General features: G+C 65.0%; 1 protein-coding gene across 2 annotated transcripts; it reads left to right on the forward strand.

The window, feature by feature from the left end:
- The first annotated feature begins 490 nt into the window (after positions 1-490).
- DCAF8 (DDB1 and CUL4 associated factor 8) lies at positions 491-12,031 on the forward strand. Of its 2 annotated transcripts, none has more exons than XM_065043003.1 (14): positions 491-640; positions 1,214-1,260; positions 2,736-2,804; positions 2,882-3,546; positions 3,744-3,884; positions 5,212-5,306; positions 7,978-8,088; positions 9,046-9,118; positions 9,205-9,262; positions 9,366-9,473; positions 9,572-9,702; positions 10,977-11,096; positions 11,168-11,284; positions 11,376-12,031. In XM_065043003.1, the coding sequence occupies exons 3-14, from the start codon at positions 2,756-2,758 to the stop codon at positions 11,487-11,489; spliced, it is 1,782 nt and encodes a 593-aa protein (XP_064899075.1). In that variant the 5' UTR covers positions 491-640; positions 1,214-1,260; positions 2,736-2,755; the 3' UTR covers positions 11,490-12,031. The 2 variants fall into 2 exon arrangements, with proteins under 2 accessions (XP_064899075.1, XP_064899074.1); XM_065043002.1 differs by having other exon boundaries at positions 540-644.
- The last annotated feature ends 249 nt before the right edge of the window (positions 12,032-12,280 follow it).

Raw genomic sequence — 12,280 nt, forward strand, 5'->3', positions numbered from 1 at the left:
AACAAGGGGGGACACGGGGTGACCCTACATTAAAGAGGGTGCAGGGTGACCCTACAATAACAAGGGGGGACATGGAGTGATCCCACAGTGACATGGGGTGACCATACATTAAAGAGGGTGCAGGGAGACCCTACAATAACATGGGGGGCACAGGGCGGCCCTACAGTAACAAGGGGGGACACGGGGTGACCCCACAGTGACACGGGGTGACCCTTCAACACCACGGGGACACGCAGAACACGACCCGGGTGGGGGAAGCGGGGGCACAGGGCGACCCTACAATAACAAGGGGGGACATGGGGTGACCCCACAATGAGACAGGGTGACCCTACGTTAAAGAGGGTGCAGGGAGACCCTACAATAACATGGGGGGCACAGGGTGACCCTACAATAACACGGGCCCGGGGGGGGGGGAAGAAGGGAGGGGGGCGCGTTCCCATGGCGACGGCGGGGGCCCGTCGCTGTCGCGCGGCCCGTCGCGCCGCGGCCCCGTTTGCCGTAAAGCGGCGCCGTAAAGCGTCCCGCGGAGGCGGTGCACTAAGATGGCGGCGGCTGCTCCCGGGGCCGGTGGCGGAGGAGAAGCGACCGGGGCCCGCGGGGCCCGCGCTTGAGCGACGGCCGGGAGCTGCCGGGCAGCCGGGTCGGTGCGGGGCCTTCCCCTCCCTCCCCCTCCCCGCCCCGACCGGCCGGTCCCGCCGCGGCCCCGGGGCCTCCCTGCCCCCCCCCCCCCCTCCCCCCGCGGCCTCAGCCTGGGGGGGTCCCGCTGTCCCCGCGGTGAACGGCGCTTTCGGGGGGACCCGAGTGGGTTAGGGGGGGCTGAGGGGGGGGGTCTCTGCTTTTCCCCGGGGATCGCTGCGCTTTGGGGGGACCTTGTGTTATGGGAAGGGGGCTGGGGGAGTCCCCGCTGTCCCGGGGGGTGGTTCCCGGTGCCCCCCGGTGCCGCTCAGCCCGTGGGAGGGAACCTGAGGCTCCCTCTGCCCCATCCTGGTCCCTCTCACCCCCGGGGTGTTGTCACCTCCGCGGTGTCACCGTGTAGCTGGGGGGGACACCGGGGGTTCCCCCACCCCCCTGTGGTGCTGAGGGTCCCTCCAGCACCCCCGCTCCAAACCCCGTCCTTGGGTCTGTGTCACCCCCTCCCTCCCAGGACAGTCCCGTTGTCCCCAGGGTGTCCCCAAGCGGGGGTTCCCGTGATATAACCTGTTGTTCCCGTCAGCTGCCAGCGACCCCCCCAGCCCCGGCGCCCCCGGCACCGCCACGCAGGTGAGTGGGACCCCCGGCCGCGCGTCCGTCTGTCCGTCTTGTGTCTGCCCCCGGTTGTCTTGGCTTTGCCAGATTCTTTGTGCCAGTGCTGCGGTTTTGGGGCTGCTCTGGTGGCATTTCTGCCAACCCGGGGACCCTTGTGTCCCCCGCCATGCTCGTTAACTGTGGTTAATTAGGCCCTGCCTGCGCTGGGGGGGGGGGGGTGGGTGCTGCGTCCCCCAAAGAGACTCTGGGGTGCCCTGAAACGTTGGGGCTGAACCCCTTGTACTTGTAGATGGGAAGAAGCTGCTTAATTAGCATCATTAGGGGCCCCACTGGGCTCCGGGGCGGGTTTGGGGTGAACCCCAAGTGTAGGGCTGGGGGGTCCCCCCAGCTTCTCCCCCTCAAAGGGGTGAAAACGGCTTGTTGTGGGAGTTTGAGCTGGTTGGGGGGGGACGGCGGCTGGAGCGCGGCCGCCCCGGCCATGGCCGCTGAGGGAACTTTCCTTAAATAGAAGCGGCCGAGCCGAGCGCGACGCGACACGAGCCGGGAGGGCCCCGGCGTAAACACGGGCACGAGGCTGCGCCGCGGTGCGTGCCGGTGCCGTGAGGCCACACTGTGGCGTTTACCGGCGTGGGGACTCCCGGTGATGGGAACCCCCCCCCCCCCGCCACGCTCCCCCCGGCCCCATTTCTGCTCCGTGCGGCGGTGCCGGGGTGTTTGTGTCGCTCTGTAAATGTTTTGGTGACGGGTCGCTCCGTGTCCCACCGACTCGCGGCAGGACCCGTCTCATGGGTGCAAGTTGCCGACCGGTGTTGCGCCGGGATATTTTTAGGGGAAGGTGGCCGGGGAGCCCGGTGTCCTCGTGGTGTCCCCATTCTGTCCCTGGCTCCGCCGTGGCACCGTGGGGGTTCCGTCCTCAATCCTGGTTCCCCGGGAGTTGCCGGTGCCCGGTGTCGGTGGGTGCGACAGTCAGGCTGGTTATGGGGTGGCAATTCCTCTCATGTGTGTCCCTCACCTGCGGGAGAAGGTGTTGGTGACAGAGCTGATGTGACAGAGGAAACAGCCCCTGAGGAGCGGAGTCTGGACCCAGTTCCAGCCCCGTTTGCTCCGGTATCATCTATTTCTGGTGCAGGGCCGGCATTGCCAGACCCAGCCAAGGCAGAGACCTCGGCGCCTTGGGACTCTGCTGCTGTTAATTCCGGCTCTAACGAGGATTAGTCCCCAGAGCAGTCACTGTAACCGGAGTTAATGATGTTCTGGCTCCGTGTGAACGGGGAATCGCTGGGTGAAACGTTCTAAAAACAGAGCAAAGCAGGATTCAAATGGTTTTGTTCCTTCTGTGTTCCCGAACTCGTGGCTCCGCGTCCCCTCCTGTGTCACCCACCGCGGCAGCTCCGCTGTCCTCACCAAAAGCCACCCATGGGTGACAGCGCCACAACACTGGGGTGTCCGCGGCTCCTGCCTCACCATGTTTTCCACCCTCTCCCGCACAGGGTTTGCTTCGGAACGCGCAATGTCGGACAAGGGTAACGGCATGGACGGCAAGACGGACATCGTGAACGGTAAGGCCGGCTGCCGGGGGGCGCCCGCGCCGGGCCGTCCCGCCACGGGGGCTCACGGCGTCGCCTGCGCCACGCAGGCAGCTTGTCCAGCAGCCCCGAGGAGATGTCGGCCGAGGAGGGCCGCGAAACGTCCTCCGGCATCGAGGTGGAGGCCTCGGACCTCAGCCTGAGCCTGACGGGCGACGAGGCGGCGCCCACCCGCGCCGAGAGCCGCGGCACCGACACCGAGAGCTCGGGTGAGGAGAAGGACTCGGACAGCATGGACGACACGGGGCACTACTCCATCACCGAGGAGAGCCGCGCCCGGGACCGCTCGGATGACGAGGAGGAGGAGGAAGAAGAGGAAGAGCAGCGGTCGCGCCGCCGCGCCCAGCGCAAGCGCGCCGGCGGCCGCGAGCACGACTCCTCGGACGACGAGCGGGCGCTGGAGGACTGGGTGTCCTCGGAGACCTCGGCGCTGCCGCGGCCGCGCTGGCGGGCGCTGCCGGCGCTGCGGGAGCGGGAGCTGGGCCGCGGCGCCCGCTTCGTGCGCGAGGCGTGCGGGGCGCGGGTGTTCGTGCAGCGGTTCTGCCTGCAGCACGGGCTGGAGGGCCACACGGGCTGCGTCAACACGCTGCATTTCAACCAGCGCGGCACTTGGCTGGCCAGCGGCAGCGACGACCTCAAGGTTGTGGTTTGGGACTGGCTGCGGCGGCGGCCGGTGCTGGACTTCGAGAGCGGCCACAAGAGCAACGTCTTCCAGGTGAGGAGGGGACTGGGGGGCAATCTGGGGTCCCCCTTGTATGAGATTGCGGCCGGACGATGCGGTAGAAACATCTGAGGGCTGTGGGAGGGTCTGGCTGCTTCATGGTGGGAATTAACCACCGAAACTCACCGGTTTGCCCCAAAACCCGGTGCTGAAAGTCTTTCCACCCCCCCTTTCCTCTCTGTCTCCCCCAGGCCAAGTTCCTGCCCAACAGCGGGGACTCCACGCTCGCCATGTGCGCCCGCGACGGGCAGGTCCGCGTGGCCGAGCTCTCGGCCACCCAGTGCTGCAGGAACACCAAGCGCGTGGCGCAGCACAAGGGAGCTTCGCACAAGGTGACACCCCGGCGGCACGCGGAGAGGGGGCGGTTGGGGACCCCCTGAGACACCCAAGACCCCCCCCTGAAATATCTGGAGACCTCTGAGACACTCAGGGACCCCCCCAAGAGGCCTATTGGCCCTTGAGACATCTGGGGAACCCCCTGAGACACCCATTGACCTGTGAAACACCTGGAGATGCTCCAGAACATTTGGGGACCCCCTGAGACACCCAGGGACCCCCAGGCCACCCATTGACCCTCAAGACATCTGGGGAACCCCCTGAGACACCCATTGACCTGTGAAACGCCTGGAGATGCTCCAGAACATTTGGGGACCCCCTGAGACACCCGGGGACCCCCAGGCCACCCATTGACCCTCGAGACATCTGGGGAACCCCCTGAGACACCCATTGACCTGTGAAACACCTGGAGATGCTCCAGAACATTTGGGGACCCTCTGAGACACCTGGTGACCCCCAGGCCACCCATTGACCCTCAAGACATCTGGGGAACCCCCTGAGACACCCATTGACCTGTGAAACACCTGGAGATGCTCCAGAGCACTTGGGGACCCCCTGAGACACCCAGGGACCCCCAGGCCACCCATTGACCTTCAAGACATCTGGGGAACCCCCTGAGACACCCATTGACCTGTGAAACACCCGGAGATGCTCCAGAACACTTGGGGACCTCCTGAGACACCCAGGGACCCCCAAGACACCCAGGAAACCCCCAAGACCCCTGTTGACTTTTGAAACACCCAAGGATACTCCTGGCCACTTGGGGACCCCCTGAGACACCCAGGGACCCCCAAGACCCCTGTTGACTTTTGAAACACCCGAGGATACTCCTGGACACTTGGGGACCCCCCAAGACACCCAGGGGCCCCCCAAGACACTCGTTGACCTTTGAAACACCCGAGGATACTCCAGAACACCCGGGGACCCCTAAGGCACCCAGGGACCCCCCAAGGCACCCATTGACCTTTGAAACACCTGGGGATGCTCCAGAACACTTGGGGAACCCCAAGACACCGGACAACCCTCTGAGACACTGAAGACCCCCTGAGGGACCCCCAAAACACCTGGGGACCCCCAAAGACCCCTGGGAACCCTCCTGTCCCGCGCTGCCGGGAGCGGTGATGGCAGAACCGCTGCCACGTGGTCCCACATGTGGGGAGGGGATGGATCCAAAGCTCTTCTCTTGTCCCCATCACCTCAGAGGGGCCAAGGAGGGTGTGGGCGCCGGGTTTGGCGCCACCGCGGCGCCGTTTTGGCGGAGGGACAGGGGCTGGTGGCGCTGTCGGTGCAAAGGGAACCGACGCCCGAGTGTTTATCTTGCAGCTGGCCCTAGAACCGGACTCTCCATGCACTTTCCTATCGGCAGGTGAAGATGCTGTGGTCTTCACCATCGACCTGCGGCAGGACCGACCCGCCTCGTGAGTACGGCCGCGCTGGGGGGTTCGTCGTGGCGATATGCGCCCGTTTCTTGGGCGAAAAGTGGGATAACGAGCGATTTTTGCCTTTCAATGCGCGTTGCCGCTGGTCGGAGTTTTTCAACCGCGCTAATTAGCGTTTGGACCCTCATCCTGCCCTTGTTGGGACTCCAGAGGGTAATAGAAATAATACCAATAGATATAATAACGCGGTGGCTGCGCGGCAGCACGGAGGGTCCCGGTTCATCGTGGCGTGGAAACCTCCCCGTGCTGGCACGAGCGCTGTCGCTGTTAATTGAGAAACAATAATTAACGAGCAGCCGGGTGGTGCGTGCTGGATCTGACGAGCTTCCAAACCCAACGGCGGCTGTCGGAGTTTGGTGTCTCGGTACTTTTCCAATCCGGCGATGTGTTCTTTTGGAGATGATCCCGCTTAGCGCGGCGCGTTGGGTTTATTTGTGTGCGCGAGGGCTTTTGTGTGCGGCCCCGGACCCGTTTGTTTCGTAACCAGCACAAAAAGCGCCCGGGTGGCTCAAAACCGCTGTGGTTAATCCTGCCCCCGCGTTCCCCCCCCGGGCCTGCGGAGCCGGGTCTGTGAGGCTGGCGGGTCTGTCTGTCCATCCCCTCCCTCCGCGGGGACCCCGGGGTCTGTCTGTCTGTCCCCTCCCTCCGCAGGGACCCCGGGGTCTGTCTGTCCATCCCCTCCCTCTGCGGGGACCCCGGGGTCTGTCTGTCCTTCCCCTCCCTCTGCAGGGACCCCGGGGTCTGTCTGTCCGTCCCCTCCCTCCGCGGGGACCCCGGGGTCTGTCTGTCCATCCCCTCCCTCTGCAGGGACCCTGGGGTCTGTCTGTCCGTCCCCTCCCTCTGCAGGGACCCCGGGGTCTGTCTGTCCGTCCCCTCCCTCTGCAGGGACCCTGGGGTCTGTCTGTCCATCCCCTCCCTCTGCAGGGACCCCAGGGTCTGTCTGTCCGCCCCCTCCCTCCACATGGACCCCGGGGTCTGTCTGTCCTTCCCCTCCCTCTGCAGGGACCCCGGGGTCTGTCTGTCTGTCCCCTCCCTCCGCAGGGACCCCGGGGTCTGTCTGTCCGTCCCCTCCCTCCACAGGGACCCCGGGGTCTGTCTGTCCGTCCCCTCCCTCTGCAGGGACCCCGGGGTCTGTCTGTCCGTCCCCTCCCTCTGCAGGGACCCCGGGGTCTGTCTGTCCGTCCCCTCCCTCCGCGGGGACCCCGGGGTCTGTCTGTCCGTCCCCTCCCTCCGCGGGGACCCCGGGGTCTGTCTGTCCGTCCCCTCCCTCCGCGGGGACCCCAGGCTCTGTCTCTTCATCCCCTCCCTCCGCAAAGACCCCAGGCTCTGTCTGTCCTTCCCCTCCCTCCGCAGGGACCCCGGGCTCTGTCTGTCCTTCCCCTCCCTCCACGGGGACCCCAGGCTCTGTCTGTCCATCCCCTCCCACTGCGGGGACCCCGGGGTCTGTCTGTCCGTCCCCTCCCACTGCGGGGACCCCGGGGTCTGTCTGTCCGTCCCCTCCCTCCGCGGGGACCCCAGGCTCTGTCTCTTCATCCCCTCCCTCCGCAAAGACCCCAGGGTCTGTCTGTCCATCCCCTCCCTCCACAGGGACCCTGGGGTCTGTCTGTCCGTCCCCTCCCTCTGCAGGGACTCCAGGGTCTGTCTGTCCGTCCCCTCCCTCCACAGGGACCCTGGGGTCTGTCTGTCCGTCCCCTCCCTCCACGGGGACCCCAGGCTCTGTCTGTCCATCCCCTCCCACTGCGGGGACCCCGGGGTCTGTCTGTCCGTCCCCTCCCACTGCGGGGACCCCGGGGTCTGTCTGTCCGTCCCCTCCCTCCGCGGGGACCCCAGGCTCTGTCTCTTCATCCCCTCCCTCCGCAAAGACCCCAGGGTCTGTCTGTCCATCCCCTCCCTCCACAGGGACCCTGGGGTCTGTCTGTCCGTCCCCTCCCTCTGCAGGGACTCCAGGGTCTGTCTGTCCGTCCCCTCCCTCCACAGGGACCCTGGGGTCTGTCTGTCCGTCCCCTCCCTCCGCAAAGACCCCGGGGTCTGTCTGTCTGTCCCCTCCCTCCACAAGGACCCTGGGCTCTGTCTGTCCGTCCCCTCCCTCCACGGGGACCCCGGGGTCTGTCTGTCCGTCCCCTCCCTCCTGGGGGGTTTTGGCAGCAGCAGCAATTGTCACCCGGGGCGGGTGACACTGGCGCTCAGGCTGGAAGCAGCTCCCGGCTCTCGTTAAGCCGAACGGTATAATTAAAGCCGAGCTTTGGAGCTGCCGCCTTTGCCTTCATGTCTGAAACCCCAAATCCTGCGCTCTGGGGGGGATGGGGACGGCGCGTGTGTCGGGTTTCGGTAAATCCGCGCCTGATTACAGCCCAGACGGGCGGGAGAAACGGCAGCAAAGCGGCTCCACTCCGGAGTTAATCCGGTTCCGCTCCGGACTTACTCCGGTTGTACCCGGGAGGTGTTGGAAGAACAGGGACCGATCTCACGTGTGAGCTGCCAGCTGGAACAGGCGCCTTTGGGTTCTTTTGTTGGCGGGGTGTTGTTTTTCTCCGCGAGTGAGTAAGAGACTCGCGGAGCTTCTGCGTCTCCCATCTGGACCCTGTTTTGAAGCCGAGGTGGATTATTTTGCTGCTGTTTTGTTGTGATTTTATTGCCTCGTTTCTTCAAGGAAACTGGTGGTCACCAAGGAGAAGGAGAAGAAGGTGGGTCTGTACACCATCTACGTCAACCCCGCCAACACCTTCCAATTCGCTGTGGGGGGCAGAGATCAGTTTGTCAGGTGAGTCTGTGCCCAACCTGACCCCCAAAACGGACCCAATATCCCCATGGGGGGCTCAGCCGGTCCTCCCTGAGCCCCAAAATCCCATGTGGCCCCCAAAACGCTGCGGTTGCTGCCGCCTCCGCAGCCCGACCTCCCGTCATAGAGGGGATTAACCAGGAGGATTTGGATCCTCTGGGGTTTAGCGTGGGATCCTGTGTCCTGGAGCGGGGAGACCCTTCCCTCGGCAATTAGCAACACTTAACGAGCTGCTGATTAACCCTCCCTCGGTCCCAGATTAATCTCATCCCCCGGGGATGGGATTAGGGCTGGGGATGGGCTCGGTTTCAGCAGGACCCGGCTCTGTAGGTCATGAACACAAAGCCCTTTGGCCTTGGGGGTAGCCCTGGGCGTGCGTCCGGGCTGTGTCCATCTGTCTGTCCCCTCGGCTCTGTCCGTCTATCCTCTTGGCTCCCCACACCCAATGGGTTTAAAGCCCCAAACGCGGTGGCGCCCGTTTTGTGGCCGAAGCGAATTGTACGCACACCAAACCCGCCGGATGTGCCGGAGCCGTTCCCTGGGGACACCGCGGCCGCGCCGCCGGCACCGCCGGCTCCCCGGAGCGCCTGGCAAACAGGCAGCGGCTCCCGGGGCGCCGGGCTGGGAAATGCCGAACACGTGGACTCGCGGCTGCTCAGCCGGTGCCGCGGCAGCTTCGGGAGAACCGCGAGCGCTGCTCAGCCGCAGCCGCCAAGGGACGGCGCGGTGACGGTCACATCGTCCCGGCCGCAGGTGGTGGCCTGTAGGGACACAGGCGGTGACGTTGTCACGTGCTGCCGAGCGATGAGAGGTGACATTAAGCCGCTTTGGCCGGACGCGGCATTGGGGGGAAACTGCGACTCTGCCGCGCTCCTGCCCGGTGTCCCCGGTGTCCTGAGCGAGTGACAAACACCCAATGCCACCGTCTTGTCCCCCCAGGATCTACGACCAGCGGAAAATAGACGAGAACGAGAACAACGGCGTCCTCAAGAAGTTCTGCCCGCACCACCTGGTGAGCGCCGCGGTTTGGGGACACGGTGACCCCCACTTTGGGGGGGCTATGGGGACAGGTGGGAGCTGAGCTCTGTGCCCCCCCAGGTGAACAGCGAGTCCAAGGCCAATATCACCTGCCTGGTTTACAGCCACGACGGCTCAGGTGAGTGGCACAGAGGTCACAGCCCCAGTTGGTGGCACCGGGGGGGTCACAACCACCTCTGCGTGTCCCCCCCCACTAACGCCGTCCCCTCTGTCCCCCCCAGAGCTCCTGGCCAGCTACAACGACGAGGACATTTATCTCTTCAACTCCTCGCACAGCGACGGCGCCGAGTACATCAAGAGATACAAGGGACATCGCAATAATGCCACCGGTGAGGACGGGATGTGCCCGTCACGCTAGAAACTGGTGGCGGGGGTGACACCGCGGGTTTGTGACCCACGACCGTGGTTTGTGTCCCCCCCCCCGCAGTGAAAGGCGTCAACTTCTACGGCCCCAAGAGCGAGTTTGTGGTGAGCGGCAGCGACTGCGGCCACATCTTCCTATGGGAAAAATCCTCCTGCCAGATCGTGCAGTTCATGGAGGGCGACAAGGGCGGTGTGGTGAGTCCCCCCCGCGCCCCCCCCAGACTTACACCCCATTTCTGCCTTGAAAACTTCCTAAATAAGCTTCAAAGTTACAGTTTCTCATTGGATGGGGACATGGGGGCGATGCTGAATTTCCAGGCTCCAGCGGATTATATCCCCACTTGGGGGGGGGGGTGGGCTGGTGGCACCGCGGTTCGGGGTGGGGGGGACAGGTTTTGGTGTCACGGGGATGGCAGAGCCCTCGCCGCTCTGTCCCCCACAGTCACCCTTTGTCCGGTGGCCGTGGCTCCGTGCCAGCTCCTGGTGGCTGCTGGCACCGCCACCCCCGCTGGCGGCGCCGGGTGCCCCCCAGGTCCCCTGCTAAGTGCCACATCCCACCCAGGACCCCCCCACATCCCCCCAGTGCCCTTGGGGACCATGGCCCCTCTCCCCTGGGCTTTGCTGTGAGGGGGTTTGGGGTCCCCCATCCCCAGGCTCGGTGTGCTTGGGGACACCCCAAATTGGAGGGTTTGATGGCAGGGGGTGGTGAGAGACACTGGTGGGGACTGGGGGATACTGGTGGGATACTGGTGGCTGCACCAAGGTGGCACCAGGGACACTGATGGGACTGGTGGCTGCACCCACGTGGCACTGGGGACACCGGTGGGACTGGTGGCTGCACCCAGGTGGCACTGGGGGATACTGGTGGCTGCACCCAGGTGGCACTGGGGACACTGGTGGGACTGGTGGGTGCACCCCGGTGGCACTGGGGACATTGATGGGACTGGTGGCTGCACCCAGGTGGCACTGGGGACACTGGGGGATACTGGTGGCTGCGCCCCGGTGGCACTGGGGACATTGATGGGACTGGTGGCTGCACCCAGGTGGCACTGGGGACATTGATGGGACTGGTGGCTGCACCCAGGTGGCACTGGGGACACTGGTGGGACTGGTAGCTGCACCCAGGTGGCACTGGGGACACCGGTGGGACTGGTGGCTGCACCCAGGTGGCACCGGGGACATTGATGGGACTGGTGGCTGCACCCAGGTGGCACTGGGGACACTGGTGGAACTGGTGGCTGCACCCAGGTGGCACTGGGGACACTTTAGGGACCAGGTGATGCTGGTGGGACACAGATTGGGCACCAGCACCCACATCATACCAGGGACACTGGTGGGGACAAAGGGCCACTGAGGAGGGACACACACCAGCCCCCAGTGTTGAGGGGTCCATGGGGACAGAGATCTGACCTGAGGGGCTGGGGGGGCCACCAACACACCCATGGGTGACCCCCCATGTGTCCCCCCAGGTAAACTGCCTGGAGCCCCATCCCCACCTGCCCGTCCTGGCCACCAGTGGCCTGGACCACGACGTCAAGATCTGGGCGCCCACAGCCGAGACCCCCACCAAGCTGGCCGGGCTGAAGGAGGTGAGTCCTGGGATGGGGGGGGGGGACCCCCCTGAACCCCTTAAACCCCCCCTGACCCCCAAAATGCACAGGTGATCAAGAAGAACAAGCTGGAGCGGGACGAGGACAGCCTGCACCACACCGACATGTTCGACAGCCACATGCTCTGGTTCCTCATGCACCACCTGCGACAGAGACGCCACCACCGCGTAGGTGACCCCCCCGCACCCATCCCGCACCCCCCCAAAGCCCCTTCGCACCCCACTTCACCCCCTATTGTGTTTTTCCCCCCCTCGGCAGCGCCGGCGGGAACCGGGAGCGCCGGACGGCGATTCGGACGAGTCCCCGAGCTCCTCGGACAGCTCGGATGAGGAGGAGGAGGGTCCGGACCGGGTGCAGTGCATGCCCTCCTGAGCCCCCCCCCACCCAAACCGCCGGGGGGGGCCCCCACTAACACTTTGAGCTTTGTATTGACTTATTAAGGACCCCCCCTCCCCATCCCGCATCCCCATTCCCTCCCCAGGACCCGCCGTGTGTGGGGAGCGGGGGGGACGGGGGACTTTTGTACTAACGTGGCCCCCCCTCCCCGTTCCCCTCTTTGGGGGGGGCCCCCCTCCCTTCACGCTCTTCAGGGCCCCCCCCCCTTGATCTGGGGGGGCTGTGTACCCCCCGTTTTCCCCCCCCGGGGGTGTTTGCAGAGATGCTTGTCTGGTTTGTACATATCAGTGATTTGCACTTGGTTTGGCCCCCCCTGCCCCCCCCCCTCCCCCCATATTCTGTTCTTTGATTGGGGGGGGGGGGAAAGGGGAGGGCGGGGGGGGGCTTCCCCGTCACTGTTAGAGGCCTAATTTTGTATGTATTAAAACCAAATCGAACTTGGATGTTATCAAGTTAAAATTATTGTAAAAGTTTGAATATATATTATATATAAATGCAATAAAAAGCGATAGAGAGAGGCCGAGGGCTGCGTGTCCCCAGTGTCCCCTCCCCTGTGTCCCCAGTGTCCCCTCCCCTGTGTCCCCAGTGTCCCCCACGCCCCCCCCCCAACAGAGCCAAATGACCCTCCAGAGCAGCTTTTCATCTCCATTTATGAGATCCATACACAGTCAGCGCGGTCAGGGCTGGGGGGGGGGGGGGACAGGGAGCAAGGAGGGGACCCCCCCAGGGGACACTGCGGTGTCACCTGTCCCCCCCCACCCCGCACC

This window comes from Columba livia, chromosome 28 (genome assembly GCF_036013475.1).
Source record: "Columba livia isolate bColLiv1 breed racing homer chromosome 28, bColLiv1.pat.W.v2, whole genome shotgun sequence".
Taxonomy (NCBI): domain Eukaryota; kingdom Metazoa; phylum Chordata; class Aves; order Columbiformes; family Columbidae; genus Columba; species Columba livia.

Bases quoted from the DNA above. Each gene is read 5' to 3' on its own strand.
- DCAF8 (XM_065043003.1), top strand. From the start codon at position 2,756: ATGTCGGACAAGGGTAACGGCATGGACGGCAAGACGGACATCGTGAAC. The intron at 9,119-9,204 runs GTGAGCGCCGCG...GTGCCCCCCCAG, and splicing joins AGTTCTGCCCGCACCACCTG to GTGAACAGCGAGTCCAAGGC. The intron at 11,097-11,167 runs GTGAGTCCTGGG...CAAAATGCACAG, and splicing joins AGCTGGCCGGGCTGAAGGAG to GTGATCAAGAAGAACAAGCT.